The sequence below is a fragment of the Osmerus eperlanus genome, chromosome 6, assembly GCF_963692335.1.
Source record: "Osmerus eperlanus chromosome 6, fOsmEpe2.1, whole genome shotgun sequence".
Taxonomy (NCBI): domain Eukaryota; kingdom Metazoa; phylum Chordata; class Actinopteri; order Osmeriformes; family Osmeridae; genus Osmerus; species Osmerus eperlanus.
This window is the reverse complement of record NC_085023.1, coordinates 11,216,942-11,235,346: the sequence shown is the minus strand read 5'-3', so window position 1 is coordinate 11,235,346 and position 18,405 is coordinate 11,216,942. Positions and strand designations below refer to the sequence as shown.

Below are 18,405 nucleotides of genomic sequence, written 5' to 3'. Positions count from 1 at the left end.
TGTAGCTAACGCCCACCTTCCCTATCAAGACGAGACTGAGTGACATGACAAGATGGATTCATCAATAACATTTTGCATACTCCAAATCCTAAGGCGTCATTGTCAGAAATGTTGTATCAAGGACGACAGCCATACGCGGGGGCTGTTTCTAACGCTAACGTTGACAATGAAATGCGCCGGCTCTTCAGACCTGGATCAGGTGCATCAAGGAGCGGCAGCAGCACTCTGTCAGGAGCTCGTCTTAATGCCAGCCAAGTGATGGCGCAATCCCAATATCAAACTCCGCAGTCTTTCGGTCACTCCTGACAGAGTGCTGCTGCCGCTCCGTGATGCACCTGATCCAGGTCTGAAGAGCCGGCGCATTTCATCGTTAGCGTTAGAAATAGCCACTGTGGATGGCTGTCGTCTTTGATTCCAACATTTCTGACAACGATTCAAGCAAATCCACTAACAAACTCAAATGTAGAATTCCATAGTTGTTTAGGAAGCTATACCGACCCCCACTACTTGAGTCAAAAGTCCTAGATCAGTTTTTCAATTGATGAAACAAACTATCATTTAAATTAAAGCCAATGCCTGTGTGAATACCGTCCCGTGGCACTGGGGTTTTAACCGTTGACGTCTTTAATTAGCCGAGTGGTCTTTACACCCTTGGCTATTAACCTAAACTTCAATGCCACAAACTGAACTTGATGTCAATCTGTTCACAACATTTTCCAGTTGGGACTTTTAAGATCCTATTTGAGTGTAGGCCCCTATGCCCGATGAGTGCCCGCACCCATTCACTGCAACGAAAGCTTCATGGATCCGACTCGGAATCTGAGTTTAGAGACGCTTGACAAAAAAAATTGTTTGGCGTGTGGTGCGTTTTGGAATTGTTAATGTGATGTGTTCCCATCGTATTTAAGTTTACAAAGAAGAGGTTTGTTAATGTGACTGTATACATATCTCACTCTTACTGGCTAATCAGCTAACATGTTAAAGTAGCCTAGTATACATCCAAAGTCGCTGTCGTGAAACTAGCCTCATTTTCACAAAAGGCTTCGAGGTCAAATTAAAAACCTTTAAAAACGTCTACATTTAGCAAATATTATTGTGCACAAGTATTTTAGTATAGTTAATATGTAATTTAATTCCATAATTTCCCCAGGAATAACTGTAAAAACGTAATTCAGGAACGGGTCTGTCCTCCCTACAATAACGCCGCAGCATTTAGAGTATAAAATGTTAATAAAATGTTAATAAAATGTTATTAATGAGTCCAATGGCTTCATTAAGCCGCCCACTCTCTGCCATCTTATCATGTCACTCAGTCTCGTCTTGATAGGGAAGGTGGGCGTTAGCTACATCTACCCCAAATCCTTCTTCATGTGTAAGCCAATCAGGAACTGAGAATTCAGTACTACTTCCTTTTCAATCAAACTGCCTTCCGTTTCAATCAAACTCTCTCACATAGACAAGTATTCTCTCTCATATAGACAAGTATTCTCTCTCACATAGACAAGTATTCTCTCTCACATAGACAAGTATTCTCTCTCACATACACAAGTATTCTCTCTCACATAGACAAGTATTCTCTCTCACATAGATAAGTAGTCTCTCTTACACATCCTGTTATTCTCTTACATATAATAACTTTCTGTTTCACACATACTATTTGTCTCTTACATATATTGTCATACTTTATTATGATGGTGCATATAAGACGGTATTTTTGTGTGTGTAAGAGAGTATGCCAGTTTATGTGCAAGAGTATAATGGTGTATATGTGAGAGTATAATGGTGTATATGTGAGAGTATAATGGTGTATATGTGAGAGTATAATGGTGTATATGTGAGAGTATAATGGTGTATATGTGAGTGTATAATGGTGTATATGTGAGAGTATAATGGTATGTATGTGAGAGTATAATGGTATATATGTGAGAGCATAATGGTATATATGTGAGAGTATAATGGTGTATATGTGAGAGAATAATGGTATATATGTGAAAGTATAATGGTATATATGTGAGGTCATGGCGTGTATGTGAGAGTATAATGGTGTATATGTGAGAGTATAATGGTATATACGTGAGAGTATAATGGTATATATGTGAGAGTATAATGGTATATATGTGAGGTCATGGCATGTATGTGAGACCAAGTATGAATTATGGCCTATACGGCCTCTCATAAGTTATTAATGAATTCTAATGAAATGAATCAGGAGACACACACAGCTGGGGGTGCCAGGTGGCTTACTGGGCAGAGCCATCTGGGCTGAGGCCTTAAGAGCAGCCTCAAGTTTGATTCCGGCTCCACCGTTTCTGCACGTCTTCCCCTCTCTTTCCTCTATCTCTTGTCCATCTCTAACTGTCTCTGTCAAATAAAACCGAAAATGTGCAAGTTTTTCTACATTTATTATTATGATTATTATTTCTTGTATCCCAAGCCTATTAAGCAGTACTTGGGACACATCTAATGACGTGCATGTTATATTCAGTAGTCTTTTATATTCCCAAATAGCTGAGCGCGTCAAACTAAGGTTAAAAAGCACCTGTCGACATTAACCTCCGCCTGAAACGACACCCGACATGAGAGCCCCCCCCCCACACACACACACACTCCTCCCTTCTGTCTCCACTCTCGCTTTCCCCCGTTCTCTCCCCCGTTCTCTCCCCCGTTCTCTCGCTCCGTCCCCTCATGAGCTGCGGGGCTTGTCGCTCTCTTTCACAGCCTACTTTGGGTGAGAAGGGAACAATGCACGCACACTTTGCTCCCCTGAATACGTGTTAGAAACCCAATCAGTCCCTCTTGCTCCCTCCTTTCATTCCTTCCCTCGCTCTCTTCTCCCTCCCTCACTCTCTCCGTGGACGGAGGAGAGACGGAGGAGAAACTTAAACTGGGGGCCGACTCCTCTCTGGTCTAGCTCTCTTTTCTTCCGTGTCCTTTCTTCTGGTCTCTCTCTCTCTTTTCTTCCGTGTCCTTTCTTCTGGTCTTGCCTCTGCTCCAGGCACGCACGCACGCACGCACACACACCTCGTCTCCCAGTGCGAGTGTATATACATTGCTTTGCCTATTGTTAACCTCTCTGTAAAGGAGTGGAAAGGGACAAAAAGGAGTGAGGGAGTGAAAAGACCCGGAACAAAAAGGCTCATAATTAATTGTAAATTGAGAAATTTCTCTCTTTCTCTCCTTTTTCTTTCTTTCGCTCCCTTTCTCAATTTCCTCACCTCTCCCTGCCTGCTCCTCTTGACCACTAACGTGTGTGTGTGTGTGTGTGTGTGTGTGTGTGTGTGTGTGTGTGTGTGTGTGTGTGTGTGTGTGTGTGTGTGTGTGTGTGTGTGTGTGTGTGTGTGTGTGTGTGTGTGTGTGTGTGTGTGTGTGTGTCCGATGGACCCTGCAGAGTTGGAAGGCAGTAAAACAAACGAGTGCGAGTGTGCGATCGTCAACAGGTTGGAATTACCTTGACGCTATCAAGCAGCTCAGATACAAGTTGAGATACCCAGGTGGAGTGTGTAGAGACTTGGGGTTGTGGAGGTTTTAATCTATTTATTTACCTGTCATTGGCTACGATAATGGTTGCCCCCGCCCCCCCCCCCCACACTTCTGTCTGTAGCAGTCTATCAGGTGATGGGGGATTGGGTTTATGTGTCAGTTGGTAACCAGAACCTGTATTTTCTCATCAGTCTTAAATCAGACCAATTACACGCGTGGTGGAGAACGTGGGCAGGTTGATGTGGTGGCGATAACGACGCGTACACACACATGCGCGAGCACACACACCTCCCCCCTTTTCAGGATTAAAAGCTCTGTCTTGGGGTATCTGCCTGTCTTATCAGGGACAACCATCCCTGACATGACCTGTCAACAGCCTACACACACACATGCACGCTGCCAGCCATGATTGCCCCCTCCCAAATGGGTGGGCCGTCGTATGTTCTCACCTTCCAGTCGTTTTGAGGGTCAAGTCACATGACACCGACGTCACCCCCAGTTCACTCTCCCACCATCCCCTGTCCTCCCCCCTTCTCTCCCCTGCTCCTCACCCCTTTCACCTCCTGCTCCAACCCCTCCATTCAGGCCTGTCCTACACCAAGTAAATACCCTGTAAACTCTGCCCATGGACACACACACATCAACTCTTCCTCCAATCTCTCCCAACCGACCTCCATGCCAACCACACAGCACACCGCAAAACCTCCTCAAGTTTTGAAAAAAGTAAAAATGATCAGTCGAAACGTACCTCAGCCAACATCTTGTTTATGTCCGTTTCTTTCCCTTGCCCTCCTCCTCTCGGCAGGCGTACGATGGCTTTGCCAGCCTGGGCATCTCCCGCCTGCTGGAGCCGTCCGACATGGTCCTGCTGGCCATCCCTGACAAGTTGACGGTCATGACCTACCTGTACCAGATCCGGGCGCACTTCAGCGGCGAGGAGCTCAACGTGGTGCAGATCGAGGCCAACAGCAGCCGCAGCACCTACAAGGTGGGCGACTTTGAGACGGACACCAACGCCTCCATCGGCCAGGACAAGTTCTACGCCGAGCTCAACGACGTGCAGCAGCGCGAGGCCGCCCCGTCCGAGGACGTCGGCGCCGGAGGCGGCAGCGCCACCAACGGCGCTGCGGCCGAGGACGAGGTGGACGCGGCGACGCCGGAGGGGAAGGAGGAAACGCCGGCCGCTCTCCCGCTTCTCCGGCTCTCCGCCTCGCCTCCCCCGCTCCTGACGCCCCGCGCCGCTTTCACCGCCTCGCCGCCGCCGGACTACTCCCACCCGAGGGCCGCCCCCAGGCTCGCGGCCGCGCCTCTCGGCCCGCCGGGCTCCGCCCCCGACGGGAGGAGGCCGGTGGCGAAGGCGGAGACCCTGGACCTGGGCGAGCTGCCGCTGCGCGCCGAGAGAGGGGCGGAGCGAGGCGGGCCGCGGGCGGGATGGGAGGAGGACAGGGGGCCGCCTGGGGACGGAGAGGGCGGGGCGCCCGACTCGGGGTCCCCCTCCCGGCGAGGGGGGTCCTCGCCCCCCCACAAGCTGGGCTTCTCCTACAACCAGGACGCAGACCTCATCAAGAAGAAGAGGGCCAGCCTGCGCCACGCCGAGTCCGAGCCCGCCTCCGACGGCAGCTCGCCGCCCCTAAACCACGCGGACACGCCCACCACACAGGTAAACACACAAACACACAACATCTAGTGAGCAGGTAAACACGACCTCAGTAATTCAACACACGCGCTCCGCGATGGCCACCAATTGGGAACCTAAAAGGGCGCTTACGAGACGTGAAATGTATTTGTCGTTCTACATCCTCCTTATCGACTCAAGTTTAGTGCACAAGAATATATTATTTGTCGTCCAAGTAGCAAGGGTTAAATATGTCAAACTTCCACTAACTTCAAAGATGTACACGTTCCAAATTGTGATTCTCACCGTGTTCCCGATGTTGTCGTAACCCCCGACAGCCAGACATGCGGGGTCGAGCGGCTAAGGTGCGCCAACTAAAGAAATATATAAAAAATAATAATAAAAAAACACCTCAGGAGCGGCTCTTTGACATTTCATTATATTTTTCATTATATTTCTCATCCTGCCAGTTGATGGCAGTTTTGGCTGTGACTGCTCAGGCATGGATACGCCTCAGAAAGCACACCTCATCTCGCCTCTCGTCACACACACACGGGCACACACACACAGCTGGCTGCGAGCTAGCCTTAGCCCCAGATTACGGTGTCCTGTTTACAGTGTTTACAACCTGAAAGGTCAGGCAGGGGTCGGGTCGGCCATGGCCCTCCATCTTGATCGGTCTTTATTGTATTAGTGGAGAGCGCGGCTCTGCAGTCCCACTTGGCACACGTCAAGCCGTCTGCAGGACTGGTCGTTTAGTGAAATACTTCCATCCTCACTTCTCTTTCCAAGTGTAGGTCAGTGTTTGTTGAGTTTGTCCATCTGTGTATTTGGTGGAATCTAGATAGCACTACAGAATGCAATCCTGGAAATGTGTGTGTTTTTGTGTGTGTGTGTGCGCGCATGCCAAAATGCACTTCTCCATCTGTCTGACCCCCCCCCACACACACACACACGCATCCCCTCGTGATGAGAACAAGCGTTTGGGATTGACAGGGAATGTCCTCTGCTCCGATGTAAAAAAGCAGCTCTACACAAGTGTCATACATGGGATGACCTCTGTGAAAGTTGTGCATGACATTAACCCTGTTATCCCTCTCTCGCACGAACCCCCCTCCCCACCCAGGAGCCTACCCCTGTCCCTGTATCAAGCCCACCTGCAGAAAAGGTGAGGAACATTCATGTAAACTGAGCTCCAGTCATAGTTTACCAGATGTGTTGCAAACTGTCGAGTCAGTCAAGATTCCTGAGGATTTTCTCTTGAGTTCTCCCCACCCTGTATGCATTCAGAGTCACGAAATGTCTCCAATACTAAACCAAGTCATTTTTTCATCCCCACAGAAGGTGCAGTCTCGTCAGGAGGAGCTGAAGGAAAGGGCCAGGCTTCTCCTGGAGCAGGCCCGGCGAGACGCCGCTATGAAGGCCGGCAGCAAGCACACGGGCAACTCGGCTCTGCCAGCACCAGCCAGAGCCCCCAGTGCCACCGACGTAAGCCTGCTGGGGGGGCGGGGTGTTGGAGGGGGAGGGATTGGGTTTTGTGGATGTTTGTATGTCGCAAAAGAGTGACATGGTTTGTAGTCGTGTGTGTGTGTGTGCGGAGTGTGTAGGAGAGCACCTGTGACGGACCTGCAGTGTCTGAACAACCCAACGACCAGCAGCCGCTCCCACCTCTCCTCCTCGCCCCCCCCCCCCCCCGTGTCCCGTTCTCCCCGGACTCTTCCTCCCGCACCCCTCCTTCATCCCCGTGCTCTCCTCCGTCCTCCTCTCTCTCGCTGCGTGTCAGTCCTTCTCCCTCCTCCTCCCAGGCAGTCGTAGTGAGAAGCTCCTCCAGAACGCCGTGAGTCCGTTCCGCCCGCTGACGGGGGGCGCCCCTTTTGCTCTCCACGGACCCTGCTTCTCTAGCCGTCTGCCAGGGACAATAGTTGGATTTGTGAGCAGGCATGTGAGAGGGCCTCCCAAAAAAAGGGCCCTTCCTTATTAAACTGCCTCAGCGCCTTTCAGGACCCCGAAACACCGGGGCCCGCTGGTGTCAAAGGTTTGGCCAAGCGAACAGGAAAGAAATATGGTTTGGTCTCACTTCTTTTCAAAGCCCTTTAAAAAAAAAAAAAAAAAATGTCACCCTTCCATCTCTTCCCCTCTTTCTCTATCTCTTTCCCCCTATAAGCTGCTCTGCCTCAGTTCCCCCCTCTTGCCTCCTCTCTATCTCCATGTCCTCCAGTGCCGGATCCACATGTTGTTTTTTGTATTCAGAGACCTGCTGTAAGTCATCTGTCTCCCGTTCGTTCGTATTACGTGTACTAAATGTCACATCCGCGGCATTCGGCTCTCGTCCACTCAGACTGCCGAGCTGGAGACGGCGTGAAGGCTCCCGGCCAACCGCGGTTGACTGAGCACAATAAGTTAGAGGGGCCATGTGACACCTCCAAGTAACTCCCCGCTCGGAGGAAATGGACGCGGTCAGGTTGACTATGGCGCGTGTACGAATGAGCCACGTTGTGTCTGTGGAGGAAGGAGAGCGTGTGGGGGGGGGATGGGGGGGGAGGAGAAGGAAAATAATTAAATAACACGAGTAGCGGCGTCTAAAGTTTGAAGGGGATAGAAGTGTGTGTGTGTGTGGGGGGGGGGGGGTTGAAATGAAACCTCTCGGTAATGAAATATCTAGAAAGCGGCAGCTTCGCGGACCAGCTTTTTTTTTGAGGGGGGGGGGGGTCCTGAAAGGACGAGTTGCCCTTGAATTATATGGTTTTTTAAATGTGTGTGTCTTGTGTGTGCATGCATTCCCGTGTGTGTGAGTGACTTCATGAGTTCGGCATAATCATAAGGAAAAGAACCACGCCACGTCCACAGAACGCTGGCGCCTTGAAAGTCTTCAGAAGGGGAAATAGAATTAAGAGTTTTCAAAGCCTCCCACCCAGACGGTATGTTTTTTTTTTTCTCTCTCTGCGTAAAAAAAGAAAAAAACAGAAACTTGTTAAATGGCAAGATGGCCGACACGGCCAGATTAGATGCTTAAGCAGCCAGCCGCCCCCTCCACACACACACCCTGTACTCGAACTAATTTCCCAAGGACAACTTGTTAATAAGCTCCTATGCATTAGTCACGGAGGGGAAGGAGGAGGGGATATCGAATTGTTTCTCTTTTTAATAGGAAACATTGATCAAAAGACTCCGCCTAGCCTCTCAGCGACGTCTGATAATTGTCAGCGATTCAGATTAGATTACTCGATGTCTTGTTTTGATTAGCAAACCTGTGCGTGTGCCTGTCCCGAGAATGTGTGTGTGTGTGTCAGACCATGTATTCCTGCGCGCGCGTGTGTGTGCACGCGTGTAGCTGCGTAATCGCTCGTGGTGGCCCGGGGCTCCACGTCCCCACTCTCCGCCTCCCTAAGTAGCGACTTTGCGTAAAGAATAATTGAATTCAATTAAAGTAGGCTCCGTTCTTCCAGGGAAATGGCGCTAATGTGTGTTGTGTGGCGCTCAACATAGACATCTAGACACCTGTCCCCAAGGCTCATAAACGGTGTGTCTGTCTGTCTGTCTGTCTGGTACAGTGAGTGTGGTACATGGACGGTGTTCACTGGAGTGTGTGTGTGTGTGTGTGTGTGTGTGAAGCCTCGCTGTGGCTGGCCCACTCCTGATTGTGGCCCACAGAGCTTCTCTCTTTGATCAGAGGTCACCAGTTCACTTCTCTCTCTCCAACGTGCGTACACACGCACACATTCTCTCTCTCCGTCACATACACACATTCTCTTTTTTAGTTTGTCCCATAGTCCCACACATTCTCAGCGCTGGAGCTTTGATGGGGGGGTTTGAGCTCTGGAGAGGGGGTGGGGGGGGTGTTGGAGTTGTACTAATTGTTTTTCATTGCCCCCTGTCCCGTCCCCCCTCCCTCCTAGGTTGGTTTCACAATCTATTAGGACTTTTAGCCCAGATCTCTTGTAATGTCACCCCCCCTGCTGCAAGCAAATTGGTAATTAATGAGCAATCATAAAAAAGGACGTGTTGGTTCCTCCTCTCCCTCCCCCCCAGCCCCCTCCCTAATGGGGGCTGAGAGAGGGATGTCGTGAAAACAGTGGTCCCCAAAATCAGGCCTTCAGAATAATTTCAGTTTGTTCTGCCATTTGCCCTGTCTGTCTGTGTGTCTGTATCTCCCTCCCTGTGTGTGTGTGTGTGTGTGTACTGTTCGCTCCAGGTCTCCTCATCCATTAGTAGATGAGAGCAGTAATTTCACACAGCTGTGGCCAAGGTAATTATGAGGATGCTGCCTAGGTTTGGGAGAGGTGTGTGTGTAGACCCCATGTAACTTTGTGTGTGTACAGTATATTTGAGCGTGTGTGTGAATGTTATAGTGTGTGTGTGTGTACTTACAAGTATGCAAATGAACTTGTGTTTGCATGTTCTTACGGCATCTACATACTGTGTGTGCGTGCGCACGCGCGTGTGTGTGTGTGCACGTGTTTTCCAGGTGAGCATTCTCATGCTCACTGGGTCGTTCTGATTCCTTTAATTGGGCTCTCTTTGATATTTTCTTTGTGGGGGGGGGCGACCAGACCCCCCCCCCCTCCTCCCCCTTGTCTTCTCCTCCAGTGGCGTTGCGGTGACTTCTGAGTCTGTCCTAATGGGAAACCTTTGAACTCCAGTTGTCCCTGCTTCTCCCGGCTCCGCTCTGCCCTCTATCCTACATCCTCTCTTAACATTCATCTCCCGCTTGATGACTACAGATCTGAGCACTGAGTTTAGAAACGGACCCATCAGGCCTACTGGTAGAAGCAAACCATTCCAGGGTTAATGTTTTCTTCTTATTCCGCATTGGAAAAAAGAAACCAATGCAGCGTTCAAAAGAAGAAGAAAAAAGGAAGAAATTGACCATTTTGGAAATGCAAATGTGTCTTTTTCCACACTGTCCTCCTTCTTCCCCGCCCCTCCCCTACTCTTTCTCTCTTCTCAACTTTTCTCACAGCAGTAATAGTTTTTCGGCAGGTCTCCCTTTCATGTCGCTCCCGTCCCTTTCTTCTCTCCTCTCTCTCTTTTCTCTCTTTTTTTTCCCTTCTCTGCCCCCTCCTTTCTTGTGCCTCGTTTTGAAGAAGCTGCCCCTAATGAAACTAAATAGTTTTGGTGGGGAGTTTCTTTGGTTGGTGCGTGTGTGTGCCTGTGTGTGTTTGTCTGTGTGTGTATGTGTCATTGCTGAATTGGCTTGAGCGGAGATCAAAGACGGCCTCCAAATTGAGTGTGCCAGAGAGGGAGAGAGGAAGAGAGGGAGAGAGAGAGAGAGAGAGGGAGAGGGGGAGAGAGAGAGAGAGAGGGAGAGAGGAAGAGAGGGAGAGAGAGGAAGAGGTCTCTCTCAGTTGCATCACAATAGTAGATCAAGCCATCAGCAGCAAGGCACTATGACACATACTCACACACAAGCACATTTACACACACACACACACACACACATTGTCTATAACAATCCAATCCAGTACATCAACTTTTGAAATGGCTGCAATTACTGTCTCAGAAAAGTGTTAAGAATTTCATCTCACACACGCACTCCCAAAGAAGCCCTCCCTCTATGTAATGTGATGCACAGAGCCAACTTCTTACTGTATGAATAAAATATGAAGGATAAAAAGCTCAGATTGGAGAGCTCGCGATTTAATGTTCATTTAATGTGAAATTGCTGTTGTTTAATCCAGTGGATTTACTAAACTCTCAAGTTTGTGTTTTCAAAGCGGAGACCAAAAGCTTTGTTTAATTACAGTCAATCTGTGCTTTCGTCCACGGTTGCAAGCCGTTTTCTCTGTGTGTGTGTGTTTTGGGTCCTGTGTGTCTATGTTGGCTTCTGTGTGTGTGTGTGTGTTGGGTTCTGTGTGTGTTGGGTTCCTCTCTTTATTTGCTGTAACACGTGGACCTGTGCTGCGAGTGCAGCTCCTGCCTGTATTCTCCTGCCTCACAGCTCATGTTCTCTGCTCTCATTATCCTGTCTGTCTGCGTAAAGGGCAAGCTCTTCCCATCACACTGGAAATGTGTGCGTGGGTTTGGGGAGTTTGCTTGTGGGTGTTTGTGTGTTTTCCCGCCCTACCTGTTTTACCTGTCCCGCAGTGCCACTAGCCTCTCTGCGCCCTTTGTTAGAGAGCGAGCACTGGGGTTGAGAGGCACACACACACCTTCTCATTGCTCGCTCACTCACACCCGCCCCAATACCCTAACCCACACACCTACGCACACGTACACACTTCTACCCATACCTACCCTCAAAAAGTAGTTTTTCCGAGTTGTATTTATTTGAGTTTCAGCGTTTATGTTGAGCACATTGGGCCCTGCAGTGGATGTCTGTCTTGTGTGTTATCACTGAGGAGGAGTGGTGTTCCTTAGCCGCGCTGAGCTAGACGTAGCCTAGACCTAGCCTAGACCTAGCCGCATTGTGTGTGGATCCATCTCCAGCTTTCTCTGTGGCCCTGCCATTGTGTCCAGTTACTGTAATGCCCCCCCCACACTGCTCCCCCCCCCCAAAAAAAAAACATCACACACAGACACTACCCAGTGGCCACGGTGTGTGTGTTGGTGTGTCCGTGCCTGTCCTCCTAGCTAAGGGGCAGCCCTCCACCCCACCCATCCCCATACTCACCACCCTCGAGCGCTTCCTTTCTCTCCCCCAACACACACACGCGCGTGCCTACACACACACCTATCATCAGCACGCATCCGTCGAATCATAATTAGGCCATGTCCAGGTCCTTTGATAGCCATGTACAGTGGCTCCTCTTTAATTCCTTATCAAATGCATTGATCGCTGTGGGCCTCACGCGCCTATTGATCCGCGCCCTCCGTCTGGCGCTGGCCGATAAGCAGGAGCTACGCTCCCTCTCCTCCCTCGCTCTCTCTCCCTCGCGCTCTCCCTCTTTCGCTCTCCCCTTTCCTCTCTCTTCATTTCTCGTTTTCCTCGCTTGCCTTCTCCACTCCCTATGTCTCTCTCAACTTTCCTTTCCCCTTGCTCTGTCTGTCTGTGTCTCTCTCTCTCTTTCTCTCTCTCTGTCTTTCTCTCTCTGATGGCTGTCTGTCTGTATCTAGATCTGTGTCTGTTGCATGGGCGTGTTTGTTTGCGTGTGTTTTCGCGTTTTTTTAATCAGGTGATGCGTTTGTGTGCGGGCGAGCTTTATAGAGACCCAAAGCACCTCTTGACTGTGAACAACTCTCACGACGAATACCTCGGGAGTGCATGACGGATTTCACGACCGCGGCTATCGGGAAGCTTGATGTGTGTGTGTGTGTGTGTTTTTTGTTTTTCTTTTTTTGTCTCTCGATGTGTGTACCAAGTGCCGGTCTCCAGACAAAAATTCTTTTCTGGTCGTGCGTCAGTCACGTCACTCCGTGCCCTCGCCAGCCGGCACCGTGCATGGTCACCCATGTGTGCCCCCACCCCCCCAAAAGAGCAGCCAACTCCACCACTCAGCCACCCACCCCCAGAAAAACCTCCAGAGCGGAGAGAGGGGCTCTCGCCCTGATGCCAAATCCCACACAGGCAGCCTCTGTCTCGGCCTCGCAGGCGGCCCTTCAAGGCCCTCTTCCCTGGAGCTCTCCAGCCCTCCCAGAAGAAGACACCGAACACGCTCCGATCCGTGTTTTGAAAAGACAGGAGTGGATCTCCCTCCGAGTGTCTTTATGCCGAGCTGTCCCCTCCTCCGACCCCCCTCCCATCCTCAGTCTCGTCCTTTTCACAGAGAACCATCAAAGAGGGACTTGGCCGGACAGTGGCCAGTGCCCTTTACACTTAGATTTTCCATTTTATGTTTCTCAGTTTGTCGCCGACTGTGGTTCTGTGTCGACACCAAGGAGTGTGTGTGTGTATTGGTTTGCAAGTGTCTTTGATCAAGCGTTCTGTATGTTCTGTGCTGTGAGATTATGCAGGCCCAGAGGTGTGTGGGTGTGATATGGGTGGAGGTGTGTTTGTCTGCTTGCAAAAAGAAACTATCACCTCTCTTCATGCTGTTGTTGCTTTTCAGTTTCCCTATCTGATGCGGAGATAACCCCTGCAATGCAGAACTGCACAGGGCATGCAGACGCACATAAACACACTTGCAAGAATATGAATCGAGATCATGTCTCATATTGTCCTCCACTTTTCTCCTTCGAACAAAAGCCTTTTCTCCGCCTCCCCCCCCCACACACACACACATACACACTCACACACACGTGCAATCTCCTCTAACCCTCTACTCTCTCTGTCCCCCAATCTCTTTTCTCCCTCCAAAACATTCTCCTACATATTTTTTTTCTTCTTCTAATCAGTGCCTCCATAGCTGGCTGAGCTAGCAGTAGCACTAGGGGAGATGCATTTTCTATAGTGTTAATCCTAGCCCCTGGATAGGCAAAGGCAATTTCCCATCAACCGGCCTCCCAAAATGGCCGACAACAATAAGTCGGGCTTGCTGGCTTTGAGTAGAGGCAAGCCAGAGTTGTGTGTGTGTATATAAATGAATATATCCCCATCCCCACACTTTTGCCTTGTTGGGGGTGGTGGGTCTGCCAAAGACCAGATTTGATATGATATCAATGTTGGAGGCAGAAGGTGGTATTACTATTCTATTCTGTGATATTACATTTAGGATATCAGGAAAAGCCGTGCTTAGAAAAGAAGGGGTTTAAGGTGTGTGTGTGTGTGTGTGTGGGGGGGGGGGTCATTGCATGTGAGCAGAGCTGAATTGAAAAAAGAACATGTTGTAGTGCTACAAACTTGGGTAAGCAGGGTGTCTTGTTAAATACATTATATAATTAGATCTAGGTAACAATAGTTAGGATATTGGATAAATTGATAGAGACACACCCCACCCGTAAACAGGAATACATCTCCTTAGCAGAGGTGTTCTGTGGCCCCTAGAGTTCCCCCTTGGGCTCCACACACACACTCACACACACACACCACATTAGGATGCTGTCATTTGCAATTCCGCCCCATTGTCCTCGTTCTGACAATGGCTACAAACAAACAATTGACATGGAAATAGAGATATGTAGCTCATTAGCCTGGTGGCGCTTGTTTTGTTAATGGCTAAATGCTTCGGCTCAATGGACCTGCCCCCCCACCCTCCCAACCCCCCCGGTAAATCCCCTCTACAGTGTGGAATACAGAGATTAAGAGAAATCAGAGAAGGAAGCAAAAAAATTACGGTGGAAATATAGTAAAGCTACTTTTCCTTCTGGGAAGGTAGGTTTGCAGGAAGGGTGGGTGTGTGTGTGTTTAGTTGAAAGTGTTTCTGTGTGTTTGTGTGGTGAGTGTGTTTGCACACGTGTGTGGCCCTCATTCATCAACTCGTCTGTAGAGTGTTTGTCAATTGACATCATCAGGTGTTCTCCACCTGCAGGTGTGTATTGGGGTGTGTGTGTGTGTGTGTGTGTGTGTGTGTGAGCGTGCACGTGTCTGTAGCCCCTCTTATCACCAGAGATCAGATTGGATGGGCCTGAAATGGCATTTCTGTCATTACTTAGATGGCAGCTGTTCAATACTGTATCTGTGCAGGAGTGCGATGGAGGCTGTGAGTGTGTGTAAGTGTGTGTGTGTTCAATTATGCCTCAATTTGACAAGTGGAGGTAATGGAGAGTGAGTTTTTGTCAGGTGTGTGTGCATGTTTCTCTGTGGTTCTGACTATGCAAGACCTTTGTGTGTGTGTGTGTGTGTGTGTGTGTGTAGGAGCGGGATGCTGAACGACGGAGACAGCTTCGAGAGAGGGCCAGACAGCTCATCGCTGAGGCGCGCTCTGGAGTCAAGATGGCCGACATGACGCTCTACGACACGACAGACAGAGGCCGAGGCAAGACCACGGTGGTCAGAGGTGGGTACACACACACACACACACACACACAGACAAACAGCCTCTGTGCATGGCAGAAACACAACCTATACCCTAGATACACACAAACACATAAACAGGCACTTATGTCAACTCTGAGTTGAAAGAACTCACCGGTGGACGCATTTCCATTAGGCTCTCACTAAAGGGTGTCTCGCTAATCCTTGAAAATGCATCGAGGGGAGAAAAAAACTGCTGCCATTGGATCACTGCTGGTTTTGTAAAGCAGCCCGACTCCATATTTATACCTCAATTTACCATGACTGTCCTCTGGTCTCATTTGACCCGTAATTGCTAGTTAATCAACGTAACACTTTGTGCCGACGAACTACGGGCAAATACAACAAAAACATGTCTAATAACTGCTATCGTGGTCGGAAACGCAGCAGCGCGAAGTCCCACCGATTTCCATTTGCCGGAAATTGCCGTCATCATCGTAATGACCATTATTAGGCCTTTCTAGTTATTTGTTTTGGTTCATCCACCCGCTTGTGGCTGCATTACTTCTCTCTGTTATTGGGGTCGTGTAGGATGGAAACGGTGCACTCGGTAGAATTTTTTTTTCCGCACGCACGCTCTCACACGCACGCTCTAAAACCACTAGACTTTGGGGGGATTTCTCTGAATGAAAACAGTAACTATGAACAGGAACCAGGACTTGGTCGAGCGGCAGAGAGAGAACTTACAGAGGAGATGTTCTCCGGTTCGAGAGAAGGAAGAAGACAGGCAGACAAAAGGACAGAGGGAAGGAGAGCGAGGCCGCAGTTTATTTGCTCTTTCTGCCTTTTTGAATTCAGCTAATTGCGGATCTCATTAAAAATGGAGTTTTTCTGAGGGAGGGTCGAGGGAGGGAGAGTGAAATGCTGTGGGCCCAGATACACAAGGCCTGCCGAGCAGAACGGCTAATCCTAGCCCCGCGCTCCCCCTTACCACTCAGGGTCCTTTAATTCAGCCCGGTCTGCCCCCGCCAAGCGCCTGCCCGCAAAAAAAAAAAAAAACTTTCCAAACTCCATCACCATGGCCTCCCCGTTAATTAGTATTAGCCAGCCGCGCCGGAACCGCTTGCTCGCACGTGCACGCTCCACATCACGGCGAGCAAATTAAAAAAGGGAGAAATGCTCCCTCGTTTTTTGCCCCCTCTCTACCTTTTTCCTCCCTCCCTCTCTCTGGATCTCCCCCCCCCCCTCTCTGTAGGCAGGGGCTCACCATATCAAATATTCGGAAATGTTCATTCTTCTTTTTCCGTTTGTCACAGTGGCACTCGTCTTATTTATGTGGAAGGATTGCGCCTGGATTTCGTTTGTTGTTTTACGATTTAAAGGCGTGTTTTTCTTCTTCCCCCCCCCCCCCCCCCCGTGGGAGGGCAGAAGGGAATTTGTTTCTCCATATTTATTTATTTTTGGTTTTATTTTAATTTGTGTTGGTTTGCGGACGGGAGGGGGGAGGAGGGAGGGGGCGTTACCTTGGGTCACGGTGACGGAGTCAGGAAGATAGAGGGGGCTTTGCTCAAGTTGCCTCTCTGTGAAGACACACAGACAGTGGGACAGGCAGACACCAGATCGATACCTTCAGATCCCACTCTGCTCTCTAACCCACAGTTCCAGTATTGTGCTTAGAGAAAGAAAACCTGTCTTGGTTCCTCCAGTGAATCTCACACTGTGGCTGGAGAGGGAGACTGTGAGCGTTAAGCCGAGGAACATCTCAAAAGCATGCACAGCACCGTGTCTCCAGGCTCCTGGAGGCCACTGTCTTCTACTCTCCATCTTGCCTGATTTATGATCGCTTCAAACCAGTGCTAGCAATAATGCTATGCTAACACTATTACTAACCCAGAATTTCTTTTCTCTCTCTTTCTTTTACCCGCCTTTGCTCAACCCCTCTCTCTCTCTCCCTGTGTATGTCTCTCTCCCTGTGTATCTTTCTCTCTCTCCCTGTGTATCTTTCTCTCTCTCCCTGTGTGTCTCTCTCTCTCCCTGTGTATCTTTCTCTCTCTCCCTGTGTGTCTCTCTCTCTCCCTGTATCTCTCTCTCTCCCTGTGTTTCTCTCTATCTCTCTCTCCCCCTGTGTATCTCTCTCTCTCCCTGTGTATCTCTCTCTCTCCCTGTGTATCTCTCTATCTCCCTGTGTATCTCTCTATCTCCCTGTGTATCTCTCTCTCTCCCTGTGTGTCTCTCTCTCCCTGTGTATCTCTCTCTCTCCCTGTGTATCTCTCTCTCCCTGTGTATCTCTCTCCCTGTGTATCTCTCTCTCCTTGTGTATCTCTCTCTCTCCTTGTGTATCTCTCTCTCTCCCTGTGTATCTCTCTCTCTCCCTGTGTATCTCTCTCTCTCCCTGTGTATCTCTCTCTCCCTGTGTGTCTCTCTCTCTCCCTGTGTATCTCTCTCTCTCCCTGTGTAACTCTCTCTCTCCCTGTGTATCTCTCTCTCTCCCTGTGTATCTCTCTCTCCCTGTGTATCTCTCTCTCCCTGTGTATCTCTCTCTCTCTCCCTGTGTGTCTCTCTCTCCCTGTATCTCTCTCTCTCTCCCTGTGTATCTCTCTCTCTCTCCCTGTGTATCTCTCTCTCTCTCCCTGTGTATCTCTCTCTCTCCCTGTGTATCTCTCTCTCTCTCTCCCTGTGTATCTCTCTCTCTCCCTGTGTATCTCTCTCTCTCCCTGTGTATCTCTCTCTCTCCTTGTGTATCTCTCTCTCTCCTTGTGTATCTCTCTCTCTCCCTGTGTATCTCTCTCTCTCCCTGTGTATCTCTCTCTCCCTGTGTATCTCTCTCTCCCTGTGTATCTCTCTCTCTCCCTGTGTAACTCTCTCTCTCCCTGTGTATCTCTCTCTCCCTGTGTATCTCTCTCTCTCCCTGTGTATCTCTCTCTCTCTCCCTGTGTATCTCTCTCTCCCTGTATGTCTCTCTCTCCCTGTGTTTCTCTCTATCTCTCCCTGTGTATCTCTCTCTCTCTCCCTGTGTATCTCTCTCTCTCCCTGTGTATCTCTCTATCTCCCTGTGTATCTCTCTCTCTCTCCCTGTGTATCTCTCTCTCTCCCTGTGTATCTCTCTCTCTCTCTCCCTGTGTATCTCTCTCTCTCCTTGTGTATCTCTCTCTCTCCTTGTGTATCTCTCTCTCTCCCTGTGTATCTCTCTCTCTCTCCCTGTGTATCTCTCTCTCTCCCTGTGTATCTCTCTCTCCCTGTGTATCTCTCTCTCCCTGTGTATCTCTCTCTCCCTGTGTAACTCTCTCTCTCCCTGTGTATCTCTCTCTCTCCCTGTGTATCTCTCTCTCTCTCCCTGTGTATCTCTCTCTCTCTCCCTGTGTATCTCTCTCTCCCTGTATGTCTCTCTCTCTCCCTGTGTTTCTCTCTATCTCTCCCTGTGTATCTCTCTCTCTCTCCCTGTGTATCTCTCTCTCTCCCTGTGTATCTCTCTATCTCCCTGTGTATCTCTCTCTCTCTCCCTGTGTATCTCTCTCTCTCCCTGTGTATCTCTCTCTCTCTC

General features: G+C 49.6%; 1 protein-coding gene across 1 annotated transcript in view; it reads left to right on the top strand.

Annotated features, from left to right (window-relative positions):
* Positions 1 to 18,405, top strand: part of ehbp1 (EH domain binding protein 1) — a 108,389-nt gene that overhangs the window by 60,335 nt on the left and 29,649 nt on the right. The window contains 4 exon segments of the mRNA XM_062464501.1: positions 4,286 to 5,140; positions 6,222 to 6,263; positions 6,437 to 6,583; positions 14,766 to 14,952. Coding sequence (XP_062320485.1) covers positions 4,286 to 5,140; positions 6,222 to 6,263; positions 6,437 to 6,583; positions 14,766 to 14,952 — 1,231 coding nt within the window.